At 43.5% G+C, this 19,593-nt stretch overlaps 1 protein-coding gene across 1 annotated transcript in view; it reads left to right on the forward strand.

The window, feature by feature from the left end:
* LOC146812870 (alpha-2-macroglobulin-like protein 1) overlaps positions 1-19,593 on the forward strand; it is a 227,443-nt gene that overhangs the window by 153,786 nt on the left and 54,064 nt on the right. The window contains exons 24-26 of the mRNA XM_085619944.1: positions 872-1,048; positions 3,897-3,978; positions 6,836-6,992. Of these exons, the coding sequence (XP_085476070.1) occupies positions 872-1,048; positions 3,897-3,978; positions 6,836-6,992 (416 nt within the window). The remainder of the gene's footprint in view (positions 1-871; positions 1,049-3,896; positions 3,979-6,835; positions 6,993-19,593) is intronic.

A 19,593-nucleotide genomic window follows, 5' to 3' on the forward strand; every position in this document is an offset into this window, starting at 1 on the left:
TTCCTGTCTTCTTATATCATATCCTATATCCTTGTATTCCACCATTGTAAAAAGGCATGATTCAATATATTCTTCCATGGTTCATTGCAGGAATTATTAGTTTGTTGCAACACTTCCAACGTCAGAAATTCTCTTGGTGTTTCACTACATCCACATTGATTTTCTGGCCCACTTCCTGCATGCATCATTGCATCCCTTCATGTCTTAGTCGAGAATTTCCTGATACACTGATTTCTTTCCCCATCGCCTTGTTTCATGTCTCACTGCATCTCTTCATGGCTCATTGCATTGGATAATGGTTCAGTGCCACCTTCCTTTCTTTCCTTTATGCCATTCTTCCCTTTTTCCGACCACTCTCCCTTTTGCCAGCCGTTCCACTTTTGCTTCCTCCTTTTCCCTTCCTTACTCCCTTCTGTTTGCCTTTTTTTAATCCAGCTCTTATTTCCTATTACCACACACACACTTCACTCTTCTCTTCACTGCCACATTTTTTCTCTTTCACACCCTTCTTCCCTCTTGATTGTTTTCTCTTTCACTCCCCTTCTCTCTTTTCCACTATTTTCAGTTTTTTGCCCCCTTCTTCTTCCTTTCTTTTCCCATTTCCTCTCTCCTCTCTTCTGTTCATTCCTCTCAATCCCTTTCTTTATGATGCATGTGTTCCCTCCTTCTTTTATCAATACCCCTCATAGTACCACCCATGGTTTCCATTCCACATCCCCAATCTCATAAACATTGAAGTAAAATTACATCATTACTGCCTTAGGTTTCTCCACTAAAACTTAACATTGATGTTAATAACCGTGAGCTTGTGTTCAGTGCTGTTGTTTGTGTGTGTCCATTCTCATCACTGCACTTCCCTTATTCTGTATAGGTGACATCATGGGCACTGCCCTGCAGAACATCGACAAACTCCTGACCATGCCCTATGGCTGTGGCGAGCAGAACATGGTCAAGTTTGCCCCAAATATCTACATCATGCAGTACCTAACACGGACCAATCAAATGACACCGGAGATTAAACAAAAGGCAGAGGAGTACCTGAAGAGCGGTGAGTGCAGAATGGCTGAGATAAATGCGTCATTGTTTCCTGTAAAGGGCATCTCCTAGGGCTTGGGCATTATTTTGCTTCGGGTGGGCATCCTGGGTGAAGGTATTCCTGACCCTAGGCTGAGCAGGTGTGGAAGTGGTGCATGCAAGTCCTTAAAGAAAGGGACAGGTTGTTATTTAGGGAACCAATCCATGCATTCAATAAATGCAGTTGGTATTAGGTGTACACACTTTGTTGTGGGGACTACAGTTTGCCCAAAATGAAAAGGTCATTATTTGGGAAAGCAGATTAGTTTTGTCTGGAAATTTCAAGCTGCTTTTGTGAATAAAATGTTTGCTTATCCAGGGGTCTATGATACACTTATTTGTGTTATTATTCCTGCTAACTTGGGGACACTTTTTGCTGATACTTCTTCCTTGGTGCTGGACGGCAATGAATGCTTCCGCTGCTCTTTTATGTCTTATATGGAGGCATTACTTCATCTATATTGATAAATATCATCAGTGCTGCTGTCTGAAGCAAAAATCTGTAACATTGGTGCAGTCTTATGGCCATGCCTGCTGGCTGCCTGTAGTGTCACAGTAACCCCAGTTGAACTTCTAGTGTCTGAGCTTGTGGGATCTGTCTAACCTGAGGGAGAAGCGAGCCTATGCAGTCTACAGATTGTATGAGATTTTGTAATGTGTCAATCCCCCTCCTGCCTCCTTACAGTAGATTCTCATTCTTAATATATGCCTTCATCCATAAAGAGTTTGAAGGTAGAGTTGAATACAAATGCTATACAGATCTTTCAATGATTGGAGGCTATGTAAGATTGCATACCAAAATTACAAAAACTGCTTTTAAAAGGTTTGACTTTAAAACCAATTTCTAGGCAACCTACATTGAGAACTACTCCATTGTGCAAACATTTAGCCAAGGTTTATTGGAAAGGGGAGCCCCTCAATGCCTCCTGGGTGGATCTGATGATTCTGGCATTGCATACAAGCATGTAAAATATTTCATGAGTTTCTTTTCAGAATTGCGTATAAAAAGTGTGATTTAGGCCAAATTAATTAATAATTAAGATGTGAAACGCACAATTTGGCCTCATTATTTTAAACATTATCTCGGAAGCTGTACCCCGCGTGGAGACTCTTTACTTGTTATATAGCATGCGCCCCCTACTCATCACTTCATTGTCTTAGTTCATGTGTATGTTCTGGGCCAGCTCCACATTGTAACACCTATTATGAAACATAAAAGGACTGATATCACCTGATTGTTGTATTCTAGGTTTCTGTCCTTTATTGATGACAGTTTTGCAGGTTGTCCAGTTGTGGTCCACAAAGACTGAAGCAATATCTTTCTTTCAGAATATTTACCTAAGTTCACCTGATCTTCACCTTTTTTTCTGTGAAGAAGACCTTTCCCTTAAATCCTTATACATTTTGGGTTTGTTATCTTCCCACAGTGGGATTAATTTATTTTTGCCTTTTATAGGAGTAAATCCCTGGCTGTCTCCAGGGCAGGGATGGGTTACAGAGAAGTAATTTTGTGACTACCCAAAAACTCTTAGGTTTGTTGGTTCTCCCAGGCTTTTTAAGGCACTCCCTCCTTGCTGAATTATCCAGTCATCGCCCATGGGAGGTGAGTTACCCATACATAATAATTTGCATCACTCATTACGTGTTAAATGACAACATTGATGACAGCACTCATTAAACTTAAAGAACAGTATTGTTCAAATTATTAATGAGTGCCGCTGCCCCCAGGTAATGTGTGAGGTAATAATCAGTACTTGATGTGGCACAATGTAAGTAAAGTAAATTAACTAAATTCTAACTGGCATACTTTAGTGTTTTTTTTATATTTTTGAATGTTAATTCTTTTCTCATTTTAACATCTAACTATAACATCACATGGAAGGGAGCATGAAGGTGGTGGTGGGAGGGAAGCAACAGGCAGCAGATGAGGGGAGGAACAGAAGGGGCAGAATAATAAAAAAACAATATTACAAATCAAAAAAGGAGGAAGAACTGGGCAGGGTGGGTAAGGAGGGAGTAATACAATGGGATTCAGAGGGCAGGTCAAAGAGAAAACAGCACACAAAGGAGAGAGCAAATGAGGAGAGAGAACAGCAGGAAGCACTCTGGGGCAGGGGTTGTGGGATTTGGTGGAGAAGAAGCAGCACACGATTGAGAGATCCCAGAAAAACATGCACTCTCATGGAGCGCTCACAGAAAAAGAAAGAAAAAGTTCCTTAAATGTGAGCTGTGAAAGGATGCAAGTCTGAGAATCAAAAAGATTGTTAAGAGGCTATGCTTTGGGGGAAAGAGCGTGGGTGCAAAATACCTTACTCTGGTGAATCAAGCACCTGTAGTTCGGACCCATAGATGCAAACAGCTTTGTGAATTGGGCCCACTAAGTACTATGGGGCATCAGTTACACATTGGTCATCCTGAAAATTGGGCTTGAAGTCCGCTGTGTTGACAAAGGTGGAATGCCTCTGTTTTGTGGGTTTGCAACAGAACCTCATGTTGGTGGAATGTCACCACGAAGATGCTGCTGATGAGTCTTTCCGAGGCAGACGGTTAATCTGCCTGGGCGAGATGCCAGGATGGTCGTGTGCTGTCTCTGGTGAATCAACCTACAGAATTACTTCGACTGACACTCGTCGCATGTTTATTCCCAAGATGCTTCAGAACATCTTGCCTTTTTTCTTTCCTTACATATTCCCTCAAACAGCTTTGAGGCCCTTACCCTCCAATGACTAGGGATGTGATGTCACTTGCAGGAAGCAGAATAAATGTCCTTCCAAAAATGTATGTGAGAAATATGGCCTCTCACTTGAATTATTTTTCTGCAGGGTACCAGAGGCAGCTCAACTACAAGCACGATGATGGGTCCTACAGCGCCTTTGGCAAAAGCGATCAGGAGGGGAACACCTGGTACGTTTGTCTGTGCAACTGTATCCCTACCTGTAAATGTGATCCAGGAAAGTGTATGGAGGGGGCCCCTTTTCAGAGCTGTGTCCAGTTTTGTTCACAAATGGTCAGTATTTGTTGTGTCAGGAGTGGCTCCTGTTCCAATCACAACTTGTGATAGATGGATGGATGGAAAGGTTGATGGGTGGATGGCTGTGAGATGAATAAATCAATGGAACTGCACATGAATCCAGTGAAAAAACAATGAGGTGAATGAAAATATGAATCTGGATAGATGGAAGAATGAATCCAAGTGGGAAATTGATGACTGAATCGGTGAGTGATTGTTTTAGGATGGATGAATGCATGTATCATTGAATACGTACAGGGAGAAGGGGAGAAGAGTTGATAAATCTGTGTGTAAAGAGACCTAAATGAAAGAAGAGAACGGATAGGTGGGTGGATAGGAGTGTTAAGCAAGTAATAGATGATAGGATGATGAAACATACACGTGTGGGAAAATGAATGCTTGAACGTTTGAGAATGAATGTATAAATAACGTGGATGCATGAAAGAATAAGAGCGCAAGGAATCACACATTAAAGGATTGGTGAATGAACAGAGAAGAGAAGAATAAAGCAGTAATTTTCAGGGACAGCAGTATTTTGCATTTGACACAACGGCTAAGATGGCTGACTTCCTACACTAAGTGCACCAGGAAAGGCGCAAACTTCTGAAACGGCCTCTAGCAAGGAGAGGGGGACAGGGGAAGAAGGGGAGGCTAGAGGGGTGATCCCAAATGTTGTGCTATACATACGCTGAATCTCACCTGGAAAGATATAAGTAACACCTTACTGTTTACACTCACACACCAAGAAAGAGAGCCACATGGACAGGGTGGAGGCAGCCCTGCTCCCGCCCTTGCACCATATCCAAGGCTCCTGGCAAACAGCTTCAAGGCCACCCCCACATTAGACGTTTGAAGGAAATAACTTGGGACACTTGCACACACACCCATCTGTTCCTGTTTCCCCAGTGGAGGTCCTTCCTCCATTTTCTTAGCACCTGATATGACGAGTAGTGACTTTAGAAAGGATGATGGCGCCCAGACTTTTATATTTGTCCCTTCTCTTTTCGTACACACAAAAAACAGTCATTGGTCAAATTTGGTAAACAAAATGTATTTGCTATAGAATAGAAAAAATGGACCTGGCCTGACAATGGGGTAGCTGGGTGACATGGAAGAGAAACACATTTTTTCAGAAGCCACCTCCTTCATCAGGTGATAGAAACTGTCCCAGCTTTCTTACACGCCTGTCTCTGACCCATGGGGAAATGTGGTGTGGAATAATTACATATTAAAAACCTTATAGGTATTTGAACCACTCTAGTACCTGATTATTGTGTCCTCACATCCTGCTCCACATTACAATGCCCTCTGCTGCCCTCTCACCCTCTGCCTGTGACGTGGTGCCTTCCCTCAAAGAAGCAGGTAACATGCTTATAAGAGAGCAGGGACTGGGGTGAGTGGTTTCAAACCCCAACACTAACCCCTTTGCTGCCCCTTGTTGTGGGTAGCCAGGGCTTACACTGCTATCCCTGGCTTGCACATGATGCCCCTGGCACTGCCATTGCTACCCGTGTTATGAGAAGTTATAAAAGCAGCAGAACATAACATATAGAGCTGTAAGATCCCTGATTACTTCTGTAGTTTGCTCCCTGCAGGTCCACCAGCATCTCATGTTGAGGGGTTAACAGTAGGACATGGTGTCAAGACTTTGGACATTATTCTCAAAGGTCCTCCCCACTTGTGTCGGAGGCCGCACAGTCAGGGCGGGGGGCTCACAGTCAGGGCGGGAGGCTCGTAGTCGGGGCAGGGGGGCCAGCAGTCGGGCGGGACCTCCGCAATGATAAACTGCAATGTGGAAGTCCCACGACAAGTGCGGGGCCTCATTTTCAATCGGGACCTGAATTTTTCTTGGGGGGAGGTAAAGAGTACATAATTTCATTTCTGTTATGCCTGGAATTTTGCTAAATTTACACCCATAACTGTACCTGTTGAGTAGGTTTGTCTAGTCAGTGTTTGCCCCTCAGAAGTGCTAGGAATACTGGACCCTACCGTGACAGGAGCCAGTTCTTGAATGAGATTCCGGCTTGTGGGATGTGGCACCGACTAGGATTCACTGTCCTTCTTCCTTCTATATGTAAATTAACAACAATGAGCTGTTTCACAGTACAGTGCATCTGTGATCTGATGGTCATCTCAACACACTCTAGGACCATTCTCTAAAGCCTTGGGTGTGAGGTTAGTGCCCGTTAAAGGTGGTAATCTGACAAACTATGTTCCCTAGTACCCCGCAAGCTTCTCCAGACAGCTGGTTTGTGTACACCAATCCTCCTGAACATGGGAACAGGGTACCTCTGACACTAGACTCATCATGTCATGATAGCTCTGTTAAAATCCATATTAAGGAACCACTGTGGTATAATATTCAATTTTATTTCAGGTCTTTGCCTCCTTCCCTTTTCTCAGATCGTCACCTAGTATATAATTTCCTGTATTCTACCTTCCCTTGCCTCCACATCCCCTTCCAGCTCATCGCTGTGTCATCCGTCAATTCTCTTTACCTCCTTTTCTCCCCTCTTGCCTGTCCTTTTGCAATCCTGTCCCAACATCTACAGGCCGCCCTTTCCCACCTGGCCTCGTCATTTGCCTCATTTTTCTCCAATCTCCAGGATCATCGCTCCTGTTTCTTCGTGTTCCTTGTCAACGCTCACACTTTTCCTTTCCTTCATCTCATTCCTTCCCCTATCTTTCCCTCCAACTCTCTATAGCTACTATGTTCCATCCTTCTCACCCTTTCATTCTCTGTCTCCTCAGGCTCACTGCTTTCGTCATGAAGTCCTTTGGTCAGGCCCAGGACTACATATACATTGACAAGGTGTACATCCAGCAAGCCCTCCACCATCTGAAGGAGCATCAAGTGGAGAGCGGCGGCTTCAACAGTTCTGGCAAACTCTTAAACAACGCTCTAAAGGTATGGAGGCTCCACAAAATGGTGCCTTACCCCTTCCAGGAACGTTGCCTTTCCTTGGGCTTTAATGTATAGCATGCCAAGTGGAAGTGAATAACTCTAAGTTTGCTTGCAAGTACAAGATAAGACATTTCCTCATGTGCATTTTGAGGGTCTTGCAAGTCATTGAAGAGTTGTAGAGGAATGTGGATAAAGTCCCAGCTCCTTTACAAAGTCTAGGAGCTCTGAGTTGATTTGCATTATTTTTATTGATGAAAGATGTTTGTAAAGTACAACTGTCACCCAGCGTGGTGTGATGGCACTGAAGGAAAGGGGCTGTAGAATCACAATGTAGGTCAATTAAAGAGAGGATCAGGAAAGTAGAGCTGTCAGAGATTTGAGGCAAGATCGACCAATCAGATGGATAGTGAGGGATAGAAAAAGGAAGAGAGTGCCAGTGTTTGGCCTCTAGAAACATGAACGATGACCCCTCAATTTGAGAATAACCTATTCTAGGTGAGATGAAAAAAAAAAGCAGTGGCAGACATGAGAGAGCAAGAAGGAGAATCGTGCCAAAATTTTTACTGAAGATACCTGGGTCCTTTTTCGTGAAAGGCATGATGGCAAAACAAAGATAATTGAGTTTATGTATGTGCATTTTTGTATTTCTAAAGCATGAACCTAGCTGGCTAGTGATGATGCCCTGTACAGGGGACAAGGCACAGGGAGGAAAGGTTGAAGGGGTGAGAATTGAGCCTATCTCAGATAGTTTTCTTGAAGAGGTGAGCTTCTAGTTTCTGCTAGAATTGTAGTAGGGTTTGTGGTAAATATTTAATTACCTGTACTATTTTTGATGCGGTAAATCTAGTAAGAATAACTCAGTAAAATAAGAGGCAGAATCCGTGGTATTAGAGGTTCTGAAAGGGCTTTATTCCTTTACAGTTCGAACTGCAGGCATCATATTCCATCACCACGGGGGTTCAGGAAGGGAAGGCAATACATTATTGACAGGTAATCATTTTTATAGAAAAGGCATTATAGTGAAACAGATGCAGAAGGCGTAACAGCTGATAAGACAGATAAAAATATGCATGCGTAACTAGAATAGGCGGACATATAGGCGTAACTAGAAAACGTCATTATACATGATGTCACAAATGGGTGGATCCATAAGAGAATCCTGCAATGTCAGCAGAAATAATTGGCAGAGATGCGCGCGCAGCCGCATGACGTGTGATTGACGTGCAACTAGGGGGTGAAGGGGACTTGACATTTAGCTCTACATGTGGAGACAGAAGTCTGGGGGGTCAAGTCAACCTAATCCCAAATCATATCTAACATCCTATGTTTAAAGAACTGTGTTATCCAAAAGGAAAGGTCTCTCGGACGAAATCTATCCTATACTGACTGTTAGTGCGTGTACAAGCGTCTAAGTGTCTACATGAGATGCGAGGGGGCAGGAATCTTCCATGGTAACAGGGGCTATGAATTACTTGCATGAAGACAGAGAAGCCGGGCCCTTTGCTCGGTAGCTGGAAGGATGTTTACCTAAACTACTAGACAGGAATGCATTGGATGAGGAGCGGAGCAGATAATCTTGAAGGTGAAATACAGTTTTTGGCAAGCAGACAGGCCGAGTCAGGCACCGTTAGCCGCGCAGGGAGTAGGACAAAGTTCATGGATACAGATGCGAGCTCAGACTGAAGCTGTCAGAGGTAGAAAGCAGGAAAAGACTTGATGGCAGAATTCAGGGCCTACTCGCCTGAACTGCAAAATGGAGTAAATGAACCATATAAGGCCGGTGGCCTTTCATACTTAGGAATGGAATATCCGGCCCATTCATGGCGGATCCGAAAGAGGACATGTTGACGGTGGACGCACATGTGTTTGCGTCTTCATAACTGGAACTGGAGGGAACATACATGTACTTATAGCATATACATGGAGCCGTTGGGGTCTAAGATAGGGGACATAACTGATCACAAAATTCATATTTCCTCAATCCCTCCTTGTCCCCTACGGACCCTCAGGAGATATCAATCTTCATCAATCCATCGATCTGTTCATATAGCATCATTTGTTCTTCTTTCTTCATTCGGGATCTTGAGCGAAAACTTGGATGTGGAATACACGATGTGGCACACAGACCACAAATCGCTGGCCCACATTGTAGACATAAGCAGCAACTGAATAGTATGAGAAAGCCAATACCTAGGAAGGATAGGATCCTCCATCCCCAGACTGACAACACGCTCCAGAACCAACCGGACCAAGTCCAGGTGCCTGGATTCTGGTGTATCTGGCTTACAATCTTGTGGAGACGAGTTATGGCTTTATATACAGATGGCGAGTTTTCTGGGATGAATACGCAGCAACTTGATCCGATGACCCTACAAGCTCCGCCCCTATCGGCCAGGATGACGTCAAGGACAAGACGATTTTGAAGAACAACAATCCGCATCGCAGACTGCTCCTCTGTTAAGTTGCCTAAGGCGGAAGTAGTTTCATTTACTACTGCTTCAAGGGTTCTAGTTAATCTACGTATCAGTTTACTATTGGTGACTGTACCTATATAGGGAAAGAAACCTTTATTGAAATCTGTATATTTTTCCCATGCCGTTTCAGTGTAATCGACAATTGGGAGATCTCTCCGTTCTCTATTGTGTACTAAATGGGTATTTCTGTGATAATCAGGAGGGGCTAGGAAAACAGGTGGCAAAAGGAATGCGATGTAACAGGTACCATCCCAATCTAGAGGCAAACGTATATATGCAGTCTGACCACATACGAAGTAGGAATGACGGGAAGCTCTAAATGTAGACTTGCCTTGATCACTGATTTCTATTACAGTAGTGCATTTACTATGGCCCATATGTATTGAACCATTCTTTCTTACACATAATTCACCTTTAACTGGAAATACTGACATAGCGGGCAAAACTGGTGCAGCTTCGGATTCAACATTCAGGATCATGAGGTTAAGCGTAAAATTACCTAATCCATATACTTCATTCTCTAGATCAGTTCCTGTTCTTTTGGGAAGTCCCTCCTTGTTAGGGTAGCAGACTTTAAGCAAAACTAGGTGCAGGTTTCCCCATACCCAATTGTCTTGGTAAATTGCTGAATTTGAATCTAAGGAATTAATCAAACTAAACCATGCTCCACAGGAGCCATTGTGTGTGAACGGATACGGAAAGAGAGGCAGAACTCCCTTATAGTTCTGATAGGGAGGAAGTCGGCCACATATCCAACAATTGGTAGCATTGCTGGTCTGATGGGAATGATGTAACATACTAATGAAAGTGTTATTGCGTAGCGCGAATCTATAGGACAACTCATGCGGGGGTAATTCGCTAAAAGAATGTTCAGCAGTAACATTGTAAGCACGTCTAGAAATAGGGTAATATATATGAAACAATATACTGATCATGATAATCAGAAGACTTAGGAAAAACAAAATTAATAATGTTACTGTGCAATGACTACGCAGTGATTTACAATACGCATGCTTTTTAAGCTGCATCTGTCGATTTCTTTCTCTATTCAGATCTAGAGGATACATGTCAGAGACAAATTCAACCGATTCACCTTGGAGAGGACTTAAACAATCAAATTGTCTGACTTGCTAGACCTTAATTTCAGTTTGTAAAGTTCTGTATCCGATTGTTCAACCAAGGGGAGCTTTGAATCAATCTGTGAAGAAATGCAAGGCGTAATGTTCACATCGGACGGTAGTCCATGAAATTTCTTGATATGACTCGAGTGTAACCACCCTTTACGTCCCTCGATCTTCACGGCTGTCCTTGTAGTTAGCAGAACGAGTTTAGGCGATTTCCACCTAGGCTCCAGTTGGGTCTTCCGGTCGAAATTCCTCACTAACACAAGATCCCCTGGAACCACGTTATGGGGTTTCACCTCAGTGTTATCGGGAAAAGCTGCAGCTACCTGTGAACGACAAGATTGTAGTGCAGACATCAAGGAAGCCGGGTAATCTGTCAGCATATTACAGTCAACATCAGTTATTTTACGGGGTATAGGCGTCCCCCACATATTTGGTGGTCTACCGAAGATCACTTCATACGGGGATAGCCCTGTTCGAGAATGTGCTACCATTCTCATGTAAAAGAGTGCAACTGGTAAGGCTACTACCCAATCGACACCTTTCTCTCTACATATTTTAGACAATCTAATTTTCAGAGTTTGATTATGGCGTTCCACGAGACCTGCTGCCTCGGGGTGTCGGACACAGTGGAATTTCCATTGGTAACCTATCAAAAGTAAAACGTGTTTCATCAGTTCGGATGAGAACGGCTGGCCGTTATCTGAGTAGACAACACGTGGTAAACCATACCGTGGGAAGAATTCTCGAACTAACTGTTTGGCAGTAGTCGGGGCAGTGTAATCTGAAACCGGGTAGGCTTCTGTCCAACGGGAAAGAGCACAGACGACTACGAGAACATATTTGAATCCTCGACATCGTTCCATCTGGATATAATCCATCTGGAGGACTTCAAAAGGGTGATCAGGAGGCTGAAATCCACCCTGTTCTACGGGAATGCTTTTACCTGGGTTAAACTGACAACATATCATACAGGTACGAACTTTTTGTTTAGCAGCTGCTCGCAAATGTTTGTTGAACCAAATGTGTTGAACGCTGTCTAGCATAGCTTTTTCTCCTAGGTGCGCTGGACTATGTATTGTGTTAATGATGACTTGAACCATAGAGTCAGGAAGAAACCATATAGATTTTTCCTTCGTCATCCATCCTCCTAATTCAGTCCATTTCTTTATTTCATCTGGTGTAGCATGTGTCTGTATGTCAATTACATCAAGAGCGGGATCCTTAACTGTCATGCACTGTGTTGGTGTCGGAGCTATTGTCTTTGTCACGTCAGTTGTGTGAGTTTGAGCAGTTTGTTTAGCTGTTCTGTCAGCTAGGTCATTACCCTGAGAAATGATATCGGTAACTTTCGTATGGGCTTTGCATTTCATAATCGATATAGCAGTGGGTAGATGGATTGCATCTAATAGAGCATGAATGAGGGGTCCGTGCTGAATGTGGGCACCGTGAGAAGTTAAATAACCTCTCTCTCGCCACAGCACGCCGAAGTCATGTACAACTCCGAATGCATAACGTGAATCTGTGTATATGTTGACTTTTTTATTTGTGGCTTGAATACAGGCTTGTGTCAGAGCGATGAGCTCCGCTGCTTGAGCTGACAAGGTGTTAATACAATTTGTTTCAATGACTTCAGTGTCTGTTGTGACTGCATACGCGGCCACTAACTCTCCTGTACTTGTTTGAACCGTCTACATACAACGTCAGGTCTGGTTCTAACAATGGGACGTCTGTCAAGTCTTGTCTGGGTTTAGTCGTTATAGTAATGACTTCAATACAATCATGTGCTAGTGGGTCTGTTCCATTTACTGGCAAAAGTGTAGCAGGATTTAATGTATTACAACGTCTGATTTCTATGTGTGGCTGAAACAATGTTAATTCATAACCGGTGAGTCTTGCTATAGTCAAGTGTTGTGTTTGCGTTCGGTTCAAAAGAACCTCTACTGCATGTGGTACTTGTACTGTCAATGGATGTCCTAACACTATGGCATCGCTTTGTCTGATTGCTAAAGCTGTTGCTGCCACTGATTTCAGGCACGCAGGAAGAGCCTGAGCTACGGGATCTAATGTACTGGAAAAATAAGCACATGGTTTGTGTGAGCCTGCTTGTTCCTGAGTGAGTACTGACAAAGCAGTACCTTCGCGTTCTGTAACAAAAAGTGTAAAACGTTTGCTATAACATGGTGTTGCTAAAACAGGTGCTTGACATAAAGCTTTCTTTAAGCTTTCAAAGGCTTGTGTATGTTCCTGAGTCCAAGGGAGGACAGTCGATGTGGCTGCCTCCTGTGTTGTCAACTGAATGAGTGGTTTTGCTAGAAATGCATATTGAGGGATCCACTGCCTACAGTATGAAGTGAGGCCTATAAAAGCCCGCACCTCCTTTTGTGTCTTGGGTATTGGCATGTTAGCAATTAACTGGATGCGATCAGGTGTAAGCTGTCTTCCCTCCTTGGACAGCGAGTGCCCAAGATAAACAACTTGCTGGACACAAAATTGCAGCTTAGAAGGGGACACCTTGTGCCCCTTTTCGGCCAGAAATTGTAAAACCTTCAGTGATGCTTTTTCACATTCATGTTCGCTTCGGGCGGTGATCAGCAGATCATCGACATATTGAAGCAGGGCAGTGTTAACTGGCATGTGGATACTGTCAAGTTCTCGTTTCAGTGCTTGGCTATAGATGCTGGGGCTTTCTGTGAATCCTTGAGGTGCGCGGGTGAATTTAAAGCTTCGTCCATTTAAACTAAATCCGAATAAATATTGGCTTTCCGGATCAATTGGGACGCTAAAGAAAGCATTCTTGAGGTCAATTACAGTAAAGAACGTTGCTCCTGAATCAATAGCTGTTAGTAATGAAGAGATGTCTGGGACCACAGGGTATTGTGGTACAATGCATTTATTTAATTCGCGCAGATCAATAACTAATCGATATACTGGCGGAGCTTTTGGATCCGTTCTTTTGAGAATCGGAATTATCGGGGAATTACATACATCTGAGTCGGTTTCCACAACCACTCCTTGTGCAATGAGCTCGTCAATGATTTGCAGTAAAGCCACTACAGCATCTGGTGGTAATTTGTATTGTCGCATTCGTGGTAGTACCACTCCTGCTTTTAATGTGACTCGATATGGTGTAATGTTCATGCAACCAACATCAGTGGGGCCTTGTGCCCATAAATGTGTAGGTAAATTCTGTAGTCGGTGATCCATATCTCTGGACACGTAGTGACCTTTGAAGTCACGTAAAAATAATCTTACTCCTTCCGGAGAACAACATATTATAGCTCCTAGAGCCTTCAAAGTTTTTATACCTAACAGGTTTTCTGGACATGATTTAGTAAGCAATAGATCTGTAGTTCGTGTCAATGGACCAACCGTGAGTGGGAGGGGTTGTGATACTTCATTAATGATAGGCTTTCCTGAGAATCCAAGGGAAATATTCTGTGAGCCTGAGAGAGGTGCCCCTGGAACTTCACTGCGTCGTATGGTTGTTCTGCTTGCCCCTGTATCAAGTAAAAACTTTCTGTCTTGGCCTAATAGTTCACTATGTACATAAGGTCCCTCTTGATCTACAGGAACCTCGATAAGGGGTAAGCCAACTTCCCTCTCTAGGCTATTTCATGTGTATCGCTGATAATCGGGATAATCTGCTTGTGCATACTGATACATTTGTTGCGTTGTTGCTTGTGTGGCAGCAATAGGCTGCTGCTGTGATGTAACTACGTTCCGTTGTGGAGCTGGCATAGATTGTGGAACTGACATAGATTGTGCATGCTGGGGGGTTTGTTGTTGTTTCTGATCCTGTCTAGGTGGACGTGGTCTTTCCTGTGTTCTCCCTGTGGCGATATTATGTTTCAAGACTGCACAATCGTGTATATAATGACCTGGTTGTTTACAATAGTTGCATGTCCCTTTTGCAGGACCTGTGGTATCACCCTTTTTATGACCGTCAACTGGAACTGACTGTGCCACAAGCATTTTCATTTTCGTGTCTTTCATACGTCTTTGTTCATGTTCTTGTTCCTCTCTAATTCTATTGTGGTGATATTGCAACATTTGTAACATTTGTGACGGGATGTTACCTTGCCAGGTACTCTCGAATTTCAATACTCTATTCTTAACTTGGGGCAGGGAATTTTCAACTAATTTTGTCACAAACAGATGTGGATATGACTCGCTACTTGCTTTTATGCCACTATTTATACCAAAACACTTTTCGAATCGGGAATAGAAGTCACTGGTGTCTTCATCTTGCTTTTGTTTACAGGCTGAGATTGCACCCCAGTCTTCCTTTTTCGTACTTAATAAACGTGGCAGTACCTGTACTAGTAAACCTGGTAGTGTTTTAGTCTTTTCCCCAAGCCCTGAACCTGGAGCTCGGGCCTTCTCTTCGGTTTCTAATGCTGTCCAATCTATCTTTTGGTCTCCCACCTCCAAATCTTTTTCTTTGAGTTTTTCGTAAATGCCAGCAGGCATTAATACTTTCAATATTTTCATAATGTCGGGGTAGGTATATTCTCCCATAAGTAGCATGTCTTTGATCTCACGGTGGAAACCCGCTGGGTCTTTGTCATGACTAGGTACTACTTTCTTCATTTCTAATAATTCAATTTTAGATATAGGCGTGTACACAAACACGCGTTTGAAATTGTCATCATCCAGTTTGATAGGGTGTACTTCGCGTAAGGGATTCTGTCTGTCCATATAATACGTCGTTCTTTCCTTGATGGGAAGTGAGACATGTTCTGGGCATACAAAAAGAATATACTGGTTTCTGAATTCTAGTATTTCTCTAATTAAATCAGTACCTGAACCTCTCCATTTATTCGTGAGTAATTCAGTCAATATATCAGGTAAGGGACCAGGATCGGAGTGTTGGCTTTTATATAATATAAGGAGTTGTTGAATCATGTATATACCAGTTAAACGCTGTTCGTCTGGGGTAAGGTTCAAAAACGTGTGTGCTAGTGCATCATCACTATATTTTCCGGGACTGTCAGCCCATAGGACTGCTGACCTGGCTAATTCTTGTTCGTCCATAGAATCGAGCATATGATACCCCCTTCGTTCTCGGAGTAAATTATCAGCAGCTTGAAATAGGTGTTCAGGAGACCTTATATTTATTATAGGGGTTTGGAAATTTCTGTTACATTCTGGGCGTGTCGGACGTATTGGATCATTAAAGCATCTAGTATTATTATGAGATCTTCCTCTACCTACATAAGCCATCGTTTCTAATTGTCCTGCGGCTATTTCTGATTCTTGCTCCTCCTCTCCCTCTGATTCAATTCTGACTGCTTCTCGTCTTTCTTTATGTATTCGCTCTACTTCCTTGCGGATCTTCCGGCACATAGCTACTATACTCGCCTGTCTATCATGTTTCTCTCCTGATATGTTCTGACCCCATTTGGCCAATTGTTCCATGGTGTCGTGATCTGCCCCGGGCCTGTCTTGATTCCTGATCACACAGTTTATAAAAAATCGTAGTAGTTGTCTTTGTACATCCACTTTCTGGTATTCCATAGCTTCGTTAATACATTCAGGGCCTCGCCCTGTTTGGACAAAGTGATATATATTGTCTAGATGTTCGACCATTCCTGGTATCGTCATTAAATACAATGTAGCTCGTCGTATACGTAGTGATGACAGTAGCAGTCTATCCTGCTTACCTGGCACTGGATCATATCTACAATCAATAAGATGCTCTTTAAACATGTCGATTGTTGCTAGTTGGGGTGTACGTTGGAGTGCTAAATCTCTAAGGGTCTGTTTATTTCGTGGCGGTGTGGCAAATATGTCTGTCGTACCTCCTGTAGCACCATCTGAGGTGCTGGCCAAGAAAGGATTTGTTGGATGTAGAATAGAAATTGTAGATGCGGGAAAAGCGGTAGAAACGGACGGACCTGTGGAAATGGGCGTAGGAGTTTGTTGTTGCGGGGCTACAATCGGATGATCTTGGCGTTGAACATCATCGACAAGCGGTCTGTGTGGTGCGGTATTAACATACTCGGGAGCTACGTCACCTAAATAGGAGGAAAGGAAAACATCTTCTGCGGTTTTGGGATGCCCTTTGGGATGTGCTTTTATCGGGAGCAATGGAGGTGGCAAGTCTTTTGGTATCTTCGGGGTAGCCTTAGGTAACCCTTCGGCCAGAAGAGGATACATACCATTCATAAGGGCGTTTCTTTGTCTGTCTACTTGTTCTGATTTTACTCGGGTACCTTCCTCAATTAAGAGATTTTCTCGGGCTTTATTTGAATTCTCCTTACTTTTCTCTTCTTGTCTGAGTGCTTTTTCTGTACGTCTATATGATTCTTTACGCCATAATTCAATGGCATCTTTCTGTGACTGTCTGGCTTTCTTTTTCCATAATTCTTCCTCTACTCTCATGATGCAATCTGCATCCCAGGTCCCAGCTGCGGGCCACCTCTGACTTTCTGGTAATTCCTTGGTGTAGTCCACCCATAAATCAAGAAATAATACGGCGTCTAGGCCATGTTTATGATACATGAAGTACCCTGGAGTGTCCCTAGGAGGAATGGGAACAGCTTCTTCGAGTACCCCTTTTCTAGTTTTGATCTGTCTTAATTTCGAAAAGAGCGGCATTTTGAGATCTGGTTACTTAGTCTTGAACACACTTAATACAGTAAACACAATAATGAACAGTCATTCACACCACAATATGTAGAACGTATTAAACATTTAACATTTAACATTTTAACGAACAATGATGACTATAGGGAACTAGTTACTGGTATAATATTAACACTAGATGATACTGAATTATATACTAGACATACTCGATATACTGCTAAACAGTACAGATACACTGCTGAAACAGTGCAGACCGGATTTGTGTACCCAAACCCGTCTTGACCGGCACAGACTATGTGCACGTGTAAATGCCTCCCCGGCAATGGTACTCACCGGGTAGCTCGGAACGGAAGGCCTCGGAACTGAACTGAACTGGACTGGACCGGACTGGACTCGACGCGGAACTTCGGAATCTGGTGGGCCTCTGTATACCTCGGATCTTGCTCTCTCAGCTAGGCTCTGGTCGGGATACTTCGCACTTCTCACTGCCTCGTCTGGGTGTTGATCGCAGCCTCAGTCGCCCCCGCTTGGCAGGAGGGAGATACAGGAAATCCTGCGGGTACGCGTTGTTGTCCGTCCAGCTGTGGCAGGAGACCGGGCCTACAACGCACCTCCGGCGCGTGAGATGAGAAAGTGTCCCTGTTCGGGCGCCAATTTATGTGGTAAATATTTAATTACCTGTACTATTTTTGATGCGGTAAATCTAGTAAGAATAACTCAGTAAAATAAGAGGCAGAATCCGTGGTATTAGAGGTTCTGAAAGGGCTTTATTCCTTTACAGTTCGAACTGCAGGCATCATATTCCATCACCACGGGGGTTCAGGAAGGGAAGGCAATACATTATTGACAGGTAATCATTTTTATAGAAAAGGCATTATAGTGAAACAGATGCAGAAGGCGTAACAGCTGATAAGACAGATAAAAATATGCATGCGTAACTAGAATAGGCGAACATATAGGCGTAACTAGAAAACGTCATTATACATGATGTCACAAATGGGTGGATCCATAAGAGAATCCTGCAATGTCAGCAGAAATAATTGGCAGAGATGCGCGCGCAGCCGCATGACGTGTGATTGACGTGCAACTAGGGGGTGAAGGGGACTTGACATTTAGCTCTACATGTGGAGACAGAAGTCTGGGGGGTCAAGTCAACCTAATCCCAAATCATATCTAACATCCTATGTTTAAAGAACTGTGTTATCCAAAAGGAAAGGTCTCTCGGACGAAATCTATCCTATACTGACTGTTAGTGCGTGTACAAGCATCTAAGTGTCTACATGAGATGCGAGGGGGCAGGAATCTTCCATGGTAACAGGGGCTATGAATTACTTGCATGAAGACAGAGAAGCCGGGCCCTTTGCTCGGTAGCTGGAAGGATGTTTACCTAAACTACTAGACAGGAATGCATTGGATGAGGAGCGGAGCAGATAATCTTGAAGGTGAAATACAGTTTTTGGCAGGCAGACAGGCCGAGTCAGGCACCGTTAGCCGCGCAGGGAGTAGGACAAAGTTCATGGATACAGATGCGAGCTCAGACTGAAGCTGTCAGAGGTAGAAAGCAGGAAAAGACTTGATGGCAGAATTCAGGGCCTACTCGCCTGAACTGCAAAATGGAGGTAATGAACCATATAAGGCCGGTGGCCTTTCATACTTAGGAATGGAATATCCGGCCCATTCATGGCGGATCCGAAAGAGGACATGTTGACGGTGGACGCACATGTGTTTGCGTCTTCATAACTGGAACTGGAGGGAACATACATGTACTTATAGAATATACATGGAGCCGTTGGGGTCTAAGATAGGGGACATAACTGATCACAAAATTCATATTTCCTCAGGTTGGTACTGTTTTAATTTAGTAGGGGATGTGTCTCTGGGGCATAGACTAGGAAATCTCATTTTCTTTTCAGTATACTGCAGGGTTTCTGGTGATGTTGAAACTCCTTGTTTGGTGTTAACCTACCAATTTTATTAGTTTGTCAGCTAGGTAAACAGGGGTCTTGGTGTAGAATGACTTGTAGTGATGCCAGGCTTGCAGGGGAACCACTGTCTATACTTTAGAATCAGTGGCGGGCATTAAGGTCCAAAGTGGCTGGGGGGTGGTTAAATTAAAAATGTGAAAACATCACTTACCTGATCTCGCCGCCATCTTTCCATCGCCGCGTCTCTCCCACGTTAAGTGAGTCCTTTGCCTTTGCCAGGGCCGGTTTTGGTTCCCAGTCCGGTCCTGACTGTGATGTATATCAACACACCGTTATTTGACGCTTCCAGGAATTATACAATTTGTCTAAGGTTCAGCCAAAAATCACACATCTAAAGAGGCTCTTTAGGGCACCGTTTTTTAACCTTTTTACTTCTATGGACCCTCATGGAATTTGTACAAGAAGCCGGGTATGCCTGCCAAAGCAAATT

The sequence above is a fragment of the Triturus cristatus genome, chromosome 7 (genome assembly GCF_964204655.1).
Source record: "Triturus cristatus chromosome 7, aTriCri1.1, whole genome shotgun sequence".
Lineage (NCBI taxonomy): Eukaryota > Metazoa > Chordata > Amphibia > Caudata > Salamandridae > Triturus > Triturus cristatus.